This window comes from Nicotiana sylvestris, chromosome 2, assembly GCF_000393655.2.
Source record: "Nicotiana sylvestris chromosome 2, ASM39365v2, whole genome shotgun sequence".
Lineage (NCBI taxonomy): Eukaryota > Viridiplantae > Streptophyta > Magnoliopsida > Solanales > Solanaceae > Nicotiana > Nicotiana sylvestris.
Window position 1 is genome coordinate 94396875 of NC_091058.1, and position 13329 is coordinate 94410203.

The 13329-nt window shown below is 34.5% G+C and overlaps 1 protein-coding gene across 9 annotated transcripts; it reads left to right on the forward strand.

The window, feature by feature from the left end:
- The first annotated feature begins 4 nt into the window (after positions 1-4).
- On the forward strand, positions 5-10647 carry LOC104223726 (uncharacterized). 9 transcript variants are annotated; one of them, XM_009775204.2, is made up of 14 exons: positions 5-268; positions 632-753; positions 2703-3135; positions 3232-3294; positions 4060-4194; positions 4681-4783; positions 5377-5447; positions 5535-5639; positions 6032-6065; positions 6470-6570; positions 7970-8029; positions 8088-8291; positions 9542-9659; positions 10357-10647. In XM_009775204.2, the coding sequence occupies exons 3-13, from the start codon at positions 3007-3009 to the stop codon at positions 9626-9628; spliced, it is 1092 nt and encodes a 363-aa protein (XP_009773506.1). In that variant the 5' UTR covers positions 5-268; positions 632-753; positions 2703-3006; the 3' UTR covers positions 9629-9659; positions 10357-10647. The 9 variants fall into 9 exon arrangements, with proteins under 9 accessions (XP_009773506.1, XP_009773507.1, XP_070024190.1 ...); XM_009775205.2 differs by having other exon boundaries at positions 2729-3135; XM_070168089.1 differs by having other exon boundaries at positions 2994-3135.
- The last annotated feature ends 2682 nt before the right edge of the window (positions 10648-13329 follow it).

Consider the following 13329-nt stretch of genomic DNA (forward strand, 5'->3'; position numbering starts at 1 on the left):
AGTCTAGAAACATCTCACTTTTCCATCTCTTCTACTCCTTCAACTCTCCTTCATACTTTTCACTTCCAGAGAATACTGCAAAAAATAGAGAGCAAATTTAGTTTAGGTAGAATAATGATTTTTTCATGTTATATTGGCCAAATTCTGGAATTAGCTAATTTTGAGTTTTTCTCTTACTCATCTTTGTTTTAAACCTTTGCCTTTATGCTATATGTAATTGCGGTGGAAGATTAACAGAGCAGAACTCATCTGTATTTCATATAACCAGGTTAGCAAAATCTACTGTTCCAGCTACTTTCTTCAAACAAGGCTTTCAGATTTAGAATTTTGAGTTTTTCGATGTATGATCAAAATTAAGGAGAATATTTGCTCTCTTTGAAGTGTATTTATTGACATTATTTATGCTGAGTGATGTCTCCTTCAAACACTTACTCGACAAATTCTGATTTGTTAGGATGCTTCGTCTATCTGTTAAGCTTGAATTTGTCATTTTCTTTCTTTAATCCCTGGTTTGAAAATTGTCTAATAGGAGCACTATGTTTATGCTTTTCGTTCGTGAATAAAATTTCCTCCTATTGTCAGTATGCAATATTTTGATGATTCTGAAAAACTATATTGTTTCTTTCTGCAGAACTTGGATATGAATAATTTTTGTTTTATTTAAAGAGGAAGAGTTAGAGACAATTAATAACAATAACCTGTTTATTGTTTTCCATTGAAGAGAGTTTGAAAAGGAAATGAAATTGTTATAAGGTAAATTTGACTACTTCATTCTCCAATATTTGGGAACAATGATACATCTGGTTGACATGTGAATATGATACGGTCCAATTATTTGGCTCTTGTAGATACATGCTTTCGTGTTCAAGTAACAATGACGTTCCATTTCCGATATGTTTTGAAAGGCCTTTTGTAGCTTCTGGTTAAGAGTTGATTAAGCCTTTTTCTTTCTTTCTTTTCACTATACTCTAATAAATTTGAGATCTTTAAACATGAGTTCTTATAATGTGACCTATCTTTAAACATGACTTCCTAAATTGTGATTTGATGATTATCTGAAAATGACTCAAAACTTTCGTCAGAGTGTTACTGTTCAATATTAGAAAATCTATTATTAAGTAATTGTTTGTATGTTGTATTTGGTTCCTCATAGCTATATTGGACAAATTCCTTTTGAAAGCCTTTTCTTATAAGAAACTTCTCAGCTAATTCCATTTTAAATGTGGGTATACTCCAACCCCTATCCCGAAGGTTCTCTTCTCGAGTTCTTCGTGTAATTGCTACTAGCTTGCAGTTGCAGTGTTTGTCTCTGTAGTGCTAGATACACTATGCTATGTTCCCATAAGTAGGTCATACGTTCATTTTATAGCATTTTTATGGTTTTTTTCTCAATCTTATTAATGTCGTAGATGGTGATACTTGGAAAAACTTAACTTTTTTATGGACTGTTTCAACATTTAGTTACTCCTAAAATATCATCTTATTATGTTGGTAGTCATTTTTATGTGAATTTTAAAGCTTTGATTGGAAGATTGTCCTATAGACCTATACTAATCAGGTTTTTACATTTAGCTTTTTAATCTCCTTTCAACTACTTTGTATTTTTTTTATTGTTTTATTTTACTTTGACTTTTAGTATTCTGATATATAGAGTGTCATTTGCTGAAGAAAAGAGAAAAACACGCGTAGAGTTGAAAGCTCCGTGTTTACAAAAGAAGATAAGAGTTTGCTTGGACTTAGTGACTCTTGTGCTCAATAAAATTTCCAGTAATTGACAACTTTTGATGTTGAAAATTTCTGGTAACCTTTTCTTTTTCGTTCTAGAAGTATATTCTATTGTATTGGATTTTACTAGGTTGAAGCTTTAGAAGATCCATTAAGTTGGCGAGAAAAAAAACTGATTCAGGAAAAGATTGAAGTGAAAAAGCTTGCAACTTTTCTGAAGTATGTATGTTTAATTATGTGTTGAGGTATTAACACAAAAATGTCATGAATAAAAGTTGAAACAAGAATCTTAACAAGTTGTAGAAAATAACTATGTGGAAGGGGACTGTGAAAAGTTTTTAGACTTATGGAACTCAAGATGAGGTGATAGTTTATGCAATATCTTGCGAACTACCCTGCTCCTTTTACTATGCATGTCTAAGACCTCTAAGGGGTGAAAAGTTGTTATACAATGGGGTTGTTATACCCTGCTCCTTCTCCAAATTTTGATGCTTCTTTCGAGAAACGGGTCCAATACTTTGAATTTGTTGTTGGAGCCACTCAAAAGTCAAAAGTTTTACAAGCTCAAAATATAAACCATTGTCATCATCAAGTTTTGAATTAGGTATCAATTGTTGTATCTTATCTAAAAAAAAAAAAATTAGATATCAATTGTCGTAATTATAGCTAATGTGAACATATAAAAGGGTAAGTGCTTTAATTGATGTTGTTACAAGAAAATCCCCTATCTGAAATATAGAAAATAAAACATTGTTGTTTTTATCTTGATTTAAATTAATGTTGACTATTATTCCTTTTCTATTTTTGATATTTGAGTAATAGATTTGGTCCATAGGCCATGAGGCGGGCCTTGTGAATTTACATCAATTTGCTTCATTTGTGTACATTTTGGAGAAGCTCAGTTATCATGCTTCATAAGTAGGACGTTTCTTTGTATGATGAAAGTTTTAACTCATTGTTGCACTTTTTAATGGCAGATAATTTAAAACTTCCATGTTTGCAGACACCATCGAAGCACATATATCTTTTAGTTGGAAGCGCGAGATGAGTTAGCTCCCTGCAAAATAGAGCTGAAGGAAAAATTAGACCATTTTGATACCGTCTCAAAACCTGTCATACCTGATCAATGATGGTCGTAAAAATGACCTTTGCCCGCTAAAACCAACAAGCCACTACTTCATAAGCATAACGTTGAGCACGCGCTTGATCTCATCTAGTGTATCCAAACAAAATATTCTTGAAAAAGTAAAACATCCTCATCTTTACAGGGAGGGAATTAGGATGCTGTCTTCTTCAGTGATGATTCGACGCTTTTGTAGCTTCACTGTCACCGCTTCTTCTTCTTCTGCTCCTTGTACTATCACTTCCAATTCAAAGAAGAAACGTCTTGTCTTTCTGGGTTCTCCTCAGGTCCGTTGGTATATTGCTCCAATCTCCCCTTTCTTCGTATAAGCAAAAGCGTAAACTTTTACTATTACAATATTTATTGTTCATTGCATATTTCAGGTTTCTGCGTCAGTTCTTGATGCTTTATTCAGTGCTTCTGCTGCCCAAGATTCCCTATTTGAGGTATGCTTACAGACATTTGTAGATTAAACTAGTGTAACATCTGTCATAAGCAAATGTCTATATTTCTTGCTGCAGTATTGTGTTTTTTAAGATAAATAGTTGAGCTTTGGAATTAAGCTGGTGCAAAATGTAGTAGAATGGATATAGATGATTTGTATAATGGACCTCAACTAGTTTAGAATCGAGGGGTAGTGGTTGTGGTGTTATTATTCCAACTGAGGTGTATTCTTTTTCATCTGGGCATATATGTAATGTTGTTTAGCTGTTTGTGCATGAACATATTCGATGCCTCTGAGCAAGAATGTCTCGAAAGACTTGATTTTTACAATTAAAGGTAAATTTATTGTGTACTTGAGTTTCAAGAAGGACTTAACCACTTTCCCTAATTAATTTTGCTGACATTTTATTCTACATAATCATAGGTAATTTATGCCCGTTCCTCTATATTCTTATGTCTTTTTTCCTTGAAGTAATTCTTTTTAGTAATGCCGCACCAAAAGTGGTTCTCTTAAGTTTGTTGACGGGTCTGCAGTTTTTTTTTTGTGTGCTTATAACTAAACAAATTCACAAGCTTATTTTCTTCTTTGAATGAAGCCGACTTCTTACTTTCTTGGGGTTGCATCTCGCTTTTGCATACTATCTGCGGTAGATGTTTATGGTCAGTAGCTTTTACGTAGCTAAAGTCACTATAAGCATCTTTTCAGTTTTGGGTTGTACTTAATTTGCGGATGGTGTGGAGAACTGAGCTAGTTTGACACTGGTTAGGTCACAGCTATTGTTACGCAACCACCCACCAGAAGGGATAGAGGAAGAAAAGTAATGCCTTCACCGGTTGCTCAACATGCTCTTGACAGAGGATTCCCTTCTGATTTGATTTTCACACCTGTGAAGGCCGGTGAGGTAATTATGTTATTTACGTATTTATGAATTTTGTATATATTTTTAGTTTGCACCCCTGCTCCTGGGTTGTCTTCCTTATGACAAATTGCCATGGTGCCTTTTCACTGAAATCATTTTGTTTGTAGAGACCGTAGTTTTGGTTATAATTCTTTAAGACATGAAAAGTATGTGCACATCAACCATTATTAAGTATGGTGGCCAACCTCGGATAGTTTCTCTTGGGTAGCAAGACAGGTAAAGAAATTAGGTTACCTTTCTTTTAATGATCTGTGGTTTTATATCCTAATAAGTGTAAATATGATGCTTAAGCGATGAAACTGTAAGAAACTGATATCTTTCTTGATGCATTTTTATGCTTTTGTGTTTCACTGAGAAAAATTTCCAAGCTCTTATCATTGATTCTGCCGGTCAATCCTCAGTGGTTTGTAAAATTATAGTGACTGGATTCTGCTTATGCGTCTTATTAACTGTGTTATTCTAATGCAGGAAGCATTTCTTTCTAACTTTAAAGCTTTGGAGTCAGAGCTTTGTGTTACTGCTGCATATGGAAATATTTTACCCACAAAGTTTCTGAATATTCCGTCAAAAGGTTAGGCAATAGATCGCTCAATTATTATGCAATTTTCTTTTAAACTAGTGGTTTAATTTATTCTTCGGTAATGCTTCATTGTCATATTTTTAAGAGCTGGAGCTTGGAAACTATCAGAGGTAGAAGCATCTTTCACTTGAAACTTGATGAGGAGCCCTTAGTTTTTTTGATTTAGTTCATGATATAGCTTTCAGCCACATTGTTCTTGTACTTGGCATTCCTGTGGTTTAAGAAGATGTTTTCTCAAGAATCTTCTAGTCAAATTTAATTGTGAAAACTTGGAATGTAATATTTGAATGTAGCACATTCGGTTGAGATTCACAATGGACAATCTATGGCAGCTGCCGGGTGTCAGCACCTTTTAACATTCTTAGCTGGCGATGTTAATGGAAGGGGAAGCTCCAATAGTTTGCATACTAAGTAAGAAGGGATGTCATTGTAATATGAATACTAAAGCTTAGACGAGTAGAGGGGATTCCGAATAGCTAATGCCTAAACAGATCAACTGCTCTTTTTGGAGTTTACAAAGAAAGTTTTTCTGCTTAAGCTCAATTTTCTGAATGAGCTTTAGCCTTTTTGGTCCAATCAAGCAGGAACAGTTAATATACATCCAAGTTTACTGCCTCTATATCGTGGTGCAGCACCTGTTCAAAGAGCATTGCAGGTCTCTTTCTCCTGAAAGCTTATGGAAATTATATGGGTTACTCGCTTGATGGATTTATCATTTGTGGAACTGCATATGTAATTTCAGGATGGTGTTAAAGAAACAGGGGTGTCGCTAGCTTATACAGTTCGCAAATTGGATGCTGGACCGGTTATTGCGCTTGAAAGAGTAACAGTTGATGATCAAATAAAGGTCTTTGTGATTTTCTTTCCAGAATTTGTTTTTTATTAGTTTTGTTATCATGGATGGATGTGTTAAGTTCTGCAAGCCCATTGTGCTGTATGCAGCAAAAAAATGATTCGGGCTGCTTGCTATTATTGGAAAAAGATTCTTGTGATTATTCCTTTTTCCACGTTTTTAATTTTTCTTGCTTGGTAAGGTGAAACAGTTAAAGTTGGTGTATAATGATGCATATACATGAAAAATGTGTCAGTATATTGATTAGTTTTGGCCTAACCACATAGTTGCTCCTCGTCTTATTTTTATCCTTGGAACTATAGGCATGTGGACCGCCCACTTCTTGACAGCACCTTCATTTTTTAATGAAATTTCTGACTGATGCTTTATAATATCTTTTTTTGCAGGCTCCAGATTTACTTGACTTACTATTTGCTCTAGGTTTGTTACTCGTCTTCTACGTCCTGCTCTTCACTAACTGAAACATTTCATTGTTACCATGCTTGTCTTCCTTGGATGAAAATTTGTATTCTTAGTTGAAAAGACAACCTTCTTTCTGTCTGTGATATTGAATGCATCGTTTGGCCTGTAAAATTGGAGATATGTATTCAGCTTTCAATTTTGGTCACAGCAAGTTAATTGTGTAATTATTGAGAATGTTTGGCAGGGTTTTTCGTAAGAGGTAGTATTGCAGTGCAATATTGTCATCATTGCTCTACAAAATTCATGTACCCAAAGAACATTCGGGTGTTGTTTTCTTGCTGTGTGCAGATATTGGGATGTCGAATATTTGTCATGATTCAGATTCCATTTTTCAATAGCTGATGGGCTTTTATTCCATTCAGGTTCCAAACTTCTGATTCGTGAACTTCCGTCTATATTTGATGGGTCTGCAAGTGGAAGAGCAGAAGAGCAAGATGACTCTAAAGCTACCCTAGCTCCCAAGGTAAAATCACCCCCCACAGCGTGTCCACTGTTTGGTTCTGAGTTCAAGTGTAATGTTCAACCAATTGGATGTGGGTTTGTTAAACATCGTGGCATATTTAACCCCAAATTTCCTGCGTCAGCAACAGCAAGAGGTCCTGAGAATGTTAAGATATCAGCCATCTTGCCTGGATATATGCCCCAGTATTGTATACTGAGTTTAAGGAAAGTCTTATGCCCAGACCTGCATAACAAAACTTTCAACTTTTGTATATGTCTTTCAGCTACCTAGAAACCTCTCGTTATTATTGCATTAAGTGTATCACTTGAAGATGACACCATTGGCCTGTTGTAGGAAGATAATAGGCCCTGCTATGGATGGAATCATGACTCTGGAACAGTCTCGTGGTGTTGTGCAAATATGCCTTATATTGATTAAAGTTACCTTGAAGGATCAGGGCTTGGGGTTCAGGGTGGAGTCTAGTTGAAGGATCCCAAATGCATTTGCAAGATAAATTGAGATGATGTGAATAAATTCCGAGATGAGCCCTAACAGAATACTCCGCTCGTCAAGTTTGTTCTCCAATTCTGGAGTAATAAATCCCATATTTCGATTAGGAACCAAGATGTCAAAATATAAATGAAAGGGAGCATTGAGGGGGGGGGGTCCTTTACCTAGTGCAGAGGTGAAGATCAGTGTCTAATTATTAGTGCTATTAAGTGAACTCATGGAGCACAATGACACGTGTAAGCACCTAATAGGTGCCCACGTGTCCTTTTATGATTTATTCACCATTCATTTACCATCCAGATATTACTGAAATAGCCTAGGTCCATTTTCACTAGAGGATGGGAGCTCAAAATTGGAAAGTCTTGCATATCCTGTTCATGAAACATAAGGAACTTTGGATTCACTTCCCTCCATATTTCTAGCCGTATTTGTTCACTTGTCAGCATATCTTCACATGCAAAATCCTTGCTTTTCTCTTTTCCTATTGTGTGATATTAGAGATTGATCGAATGAAGGTTACGCGTATATTATCACAGGCAGATAGTGGATCCTACTTCACGAAGCATGTTTCTTCCATACTTGAATTTTTAGTGCTCTTGAGAGTAAGCCCGTCCCCGCTTGAAACGTTGTGCCATGCTTCACTATCAATGGGTAGGTAGGTTTACATGAGAACTAAATTCATCTTGAAAATGAGATAATACCGTTGGACGGTTGGAGTGACACCAATAGTGGGTCTCAAACTGTTGCACAAGAAAATTCTTTTTGTACAATACCTAAATATTAATTTGTTTCAAACATCATTCAATGCATTTATGCAGATTTTGGATTTCATTTTGGCTAATTGAATCCAGATAAAATAAACCTTTCCCATCAAATTCTGGGAATGAGCTCTGATTTTTGCTTCTTTCAGATAACTCCTGAGGAGTCATGGTTATCCTTTGATGAAGATGCCCAAGTGCTTCATAATAAGGTATTCTTCTAAGTTGTCTTTCAATCTGGTCTGAGGGATCATGACACAGTAGCTTTAGGTTCGGGCATTTGCAGGATGGCCTGGAACTCGAGCTAGACTTATGGTCATTGACCCTAGCAGTGGCGAGAGCAGTAGTATAGAGCTTAAAATTATCACTACTCGGATTTACACCGGTATCAGAAGTCAAGATATAGAAGCCAATGATGTGCTTTTTACTAAAGGTTCACTGGTAATTCCTTGCGGTGGGGACACGGCACTAGAGGTGAGAAGATTTTGTACCTAAAATTCAAGAATATTTTGATTCAAGCTGCAAGTTTTCTATCAGCGTCTATAATCCTAGATGTTATGGGCTGCTAGTTTCATGTCTTAATTTTTTTCTTTTTTGAAGTGGTAACAAACTTTATATATCACTGCACAAACACTCTGCAAAACCATATGCACAGAAGAGAAGACTGAAAATTGCTATCCTATACAACTTACATAGATTCTCTATTTTCATGTCTTATTAAATCTGGATAACTGCATGATATCCGCAATTGATGTTGGCTTTCTGTCTCTGTGTGTAACAACATTTTATATTGGCCAAATACATATACAACCCATTCAACTTGGCACCATTTTTCATTTTGGCACTCTATCTCTGCCTTGTTCCTTTTTGACCCTTCAACTCTATTTTATATGTTCCATTTTGGCCCTCCAACTCTATTTCTTATGTTCCACTTTAACACAAAAGTTGAAACCAGTGCAAAAAATATACCGCGTGTATACACAAATTTGAGGTGTAATAAATATCCAATTAAATGTTGCCACCTGATTTTTTTCATCCATGTTAAATGGTTCAATACTAAAATACCCGAACCCGATCGTATTTTTTCATCCACTGTTGCCCCATCTTCATTCTCTAAGTGCCAAACCTTTCATCTGCTGATTTCATACCTGGCCCATTTAGATGAAATAAACCCACAAAAAATATGGCCGGGTTCAGGTATTTTAGTATTGACCCGTTTGATACGGATGAAAAAATCAGGTGACAACATTTAATTGGATATTTATTACACTTCGGATTTGTGTATACACGAGCGCTATATTTTTTGCACTGGTTTTAGCTTGTGTTAAAGTGGAACATAGAGGGCCAAAATGGAACATATAAAATAGAGTTGAAGAGCCAAAATGGAACAAAGCAGAGATAGAGTGCCAAAATAAAAAATGGTGCCAAGTAGAATGGGTTGTATATGTATTTATTCTATGCTGGCTCAAAGTTTTACTAAGCATTTTATTTAGAAACTTCGTAAACTCTAAATTTGATGTTTCTTGGGAATCCGGTAACAGAGGGTTGGGTTTCTTTTTGTTCATTTGGATTGAAGCCCTACTATTGGTTATACGCATTTACCTGCATCCGTTAAAGTTTATCTCATGTATTTGTCTTGAGTGATTTGTGTGTGTAGAGAGAGAGAGTTGCTTCGAATATGGGCAATATTAGAGATTGATAACACTAGTTCTTTGGTATTTCAGGTTTTGGAAGTTCAACTTCCCGGCAAGAGGGCTGTTAATGCAGCTTCATTTTGGAACGGTTTAAGAGGCCAAATACTGAAAAAATGATGGATCTCAAAGCCGGTCAAGCACACCAAATGTAAGGCTGAAATTACTCTCTTCTTAATGATTTTTTCTTTGCAGCGACTGCCACATGTGAGCCATTCCTCTAGTTGTCCAGCTCTATCTTTTTGGTTTCCATTGAATGCCAAACCCACAATAATTTTTATTAAACATCCTAGTAACTAACTTGATTATCCTTGTTCTTTGTGAAAAGGTTCCTTTTCTTTTTCTTGTGACTCCTTTTCTTTTCATTTTCCTTTTCAGCTTATAATACATGGTGTCGAGTTACTCGGGAGTTGTACCTTAAATATGACTTTTGCAAAGACTTACTTTTGAAGAATAACGAGTCAACTACCATTCTATGACTACTAGGAACTTATCGTATAGAGTAATGTTCTAAGGTTGTAGATTAGCATGCGGTAAAAGCGAAAGCTATCAGATAAATGGAAGTGGTTAAACCGTTAAATTACTTCCATGGTCATGTGCTAGTTTAATCCAGTTAATGTATCTTGGCAAATGAGTAAAAACACACACAATGTAAGGGTGAAGTAATTTGAAATACTGACAAATGCAATGAGATACCAAAAGCCACAAACTGGTGGTATATGGAATATATGCTCCTTTTTCTGTTCAAGTGGTGTAAACCAATTGGACTTGGCAGTCCAAAAGCAAGTAAACCATTATCCACAGAGCATAACAAGAAAAGATTGATGCTTCTTTTTTTTGGCTTGCAGCAGAAGTCGACAGGTCGCACAAAATGTCATTGTTCTGGAGAGTTCATTGCATATCTGATCATAAAACGCAGAACTGGGAGAATACATGATGGGTTTAACTTTGATTGGATGCTTCTGATTCTTATCGTGATCTTCTCCGTTCTCGGGATAATTCAGACTTCTCAAGGAAGTCACATTTCTTATACAAGATATATTCCAGCTTCAGGAGAGGACTAATAAATTTGTTTGAACTGATTTGTATGCTCGATTTAGTTTTTTTTAATGGTAAAGTTCCCTCAATCTATTTGTTGACTTGAGAATATTCATGTTTCAGCTATTTAGCTAGCTATCAAGTGTAGACTATTCAGGAGCTTAAATAGATAGAGAGCAGGTGATGAATTTTTTATGTAGGCTATCTAACATCAGGGTGGCTCAAAGTGGGAGGCTAATAATATCTTTGCTTTAGGCCCAAAATTTTTAATAATAAATTTTATTATTTTATTTTTGCTTAGACAATATTGAAGTAGGCAGAAAGTTTACGAAGAGAATGTACAGAATCTTTATTCAAACAAAAAAAAAAAGATTGCCGACATTTTATTAACATTAGAAATATTTTAGAATGTTGAATTAAACTATTCAAATATTCATATTAGTAAAAAATAATTTTTAACAACAACATCCAAGGTAATATCATTATCATTACTATACTATAAATGGAAATAACCAGGCAGGTCATGGTGGCCCGAGGATAAAATAGTAATTGCACTTACATCCTAATATGTGGAACGCAGTTTGACAGCCCTTAAGTTACCATTTGGCTAAGGCAAAATACATAAGTTACCTCTAACCTATGGACCAAATCCCTGTTACACACTTTCTGATCCCAAAAATCATTTTACACACTCAACCTTTTCAAAGTGTGTCTAATACACATCTTTTTTGATACGTGGCTCGCGCGTGTTTTAACAAAAATAATGAGCGCGTGTATTTCTTTTATTTTCCATTTTTATCAAATAAAAAAAGTTTCCAAACTAATAATCTCTGTCTCCTGTCTTACCCAAACTACTAGGACCCGCCTCCTTCCTCTCCGGCCTTCCCCAAACACCCATTATGTTTCGTCTCTTCCTCTGAAATTTCAAAAATTCACAAAACTCATGGTAAATAATTTAAAGGAAGTGCTATAAATTTTGTTTAAAATTATCTTTCAAACTTCTGTCGCTTCTTTTTCTGTCATTAAAACCCACAAACTATTTAATCTTTAAATAAATTAAAAAAAAATTTTAAAATATTTTATGAGAATGACTAAAATTATAAATCCCAACTCAGTTTCCTTCCTATAAGAGTAGGTTTGAGATCTAGTCATAATAAAGTTGTTTAATTCATGGAAATGAAAAATTGGCTTTGATTTACTTTGTTTGGGTGTAGTATGTGATCTGAAAATGGAAGAGGAAAATGAAAAATATAGGAGTTGCAATTTCAGTTTTCATCTCTTCTATTCTCGGTCTTGGGTTTGCTATGGAGGAATCAATGCAAAATTGAATATGGGTGAAGCTAATAAGCAGTGGTTATGGTTTTTTTCTTGTGGTGCCATCGACGACGCACGTCAGTAGAAGATGGAGAAGTTAAAAGGATTTTCAAATTGGGGGTATAAGAGTAATTTTAAATATTTTCCTTTTTAAAAAATAATAATGACACATGTCATGACTTTATTGGTGCGTGACATTATACATCTTTTGGTAAACTGGTCAAGAAAAAAGAGGTGTGTATTAGACACACTCTGAAAAGGTTAAGTGTGTAAGATAATTTTTGTAGTGAGAAAGTGTAACAGAGATTTGGTCCATAGTTTAAGGGGCAAGTTATGTATTTTGGCTTTGGCTAACGTAGTGGTGCATGTATAACTTTTCTAATAAGTGGTCCCCTTTTGAATTTTCTTCTCATGCTCATTCTATTTCCGAAATGTGATTTTGCAGGTTTTTTATTGTAATAGTCACGTGCAATGTTTTGTAAATGTATACTAGATAACTCAATTTAATTAATTTATTACAGAGAGTTTCTTTTTACCAAAATGAGAAAATCATTTCAAATGAAAATTGTAGCTGAGTATTAATTTTGTTAAAAAAATATTGCATTGGTCAAATAAACTTTCTACTAACTAAAATTTGAAAAATAAAAAATGTAAGACGAATTAAAGACGTGGAAAGGACGAAAGGCTAGATGAAACTAATTATAACTAATTAGAAATGCATAGGAAGATATCCTTGGAGTATTTTATTTGTCTAGATTAAATATATAATGATACCGTGAGCATAACAGATGAAAAATAACAATGTGCAAAGAAAAGAAAACTTATGTCCTTTAAAAAGAAAAAGAACAGAGATTTTTAATGATTAAACTTTCCTGAAATGAGTAACTCATGCAAGCAAAGCGGGTATGCGTGCATTTAAATTGCAACTTTTGTTGTATTTTTTAGATGATTGTTATTCAACATTTTATGGTGTATATCGTATTCTATTGTATGTATTATACTGTATTGTTTCGATGATTACAATGTTTGGATAGATTATATCGTTTCTCATCATTTTATAATATCATACACCAGCACTTTGAACGATACAATATAAAAAAAAGTATGATACAAGATAGACTTATTATTAAAACAGTGTAGAGGGTGAAATATAAATATTAAAAAATTATTAAGAATCAAATGAGAAGAAAAAATAAGGTAACGACGCGAGCACACCAAATTGATTTCGTCGTTGAGTAATGATCAATTTAGCAATACAAAACAATAATAAGTAACAATCAATATAAATTATATTTAAAGTTACGATACGATGAAATACAAGAGGTAACAATCATCCAAACGGGTTGTGATGAAATACCTGTAAAACATCATAACTTGTTATTTTGAAGATGTTGGACTTTTAGGATTTCTATGTAAAACGTATACTACATACGGAAAAAGGCCTGAACTAGCTCTATCGTTTGCTAAAT

What these genes read in the sequence shown, in the direction of transcription:
- LOC104223726 (XM_009775204.2), top strand. Translation starts at nt 3,007, where the DNA reads ATGCTGTCTTCTTCAGTGATGATTCGACGCTTTTGTAGCTTCACTGTC. An exon ending in CCCAAGATTCCCTATTTGAG is followed by an intron (nt 3,295 to 4,059) that starts GTATGCTTACAG and finishes GACACTGGTTAG; the next exon opens with GTCACAGCTATTGTTACGCA. An exon ending in CAGTTGATGATCAAATAAAG is followed by an intron (nt 5,640 to 6,031) that starts GTCTTTGTGATT and finishes CTTTTTTTGCAG; the next exon opens with GCTCCAGATTTACTTGACTT.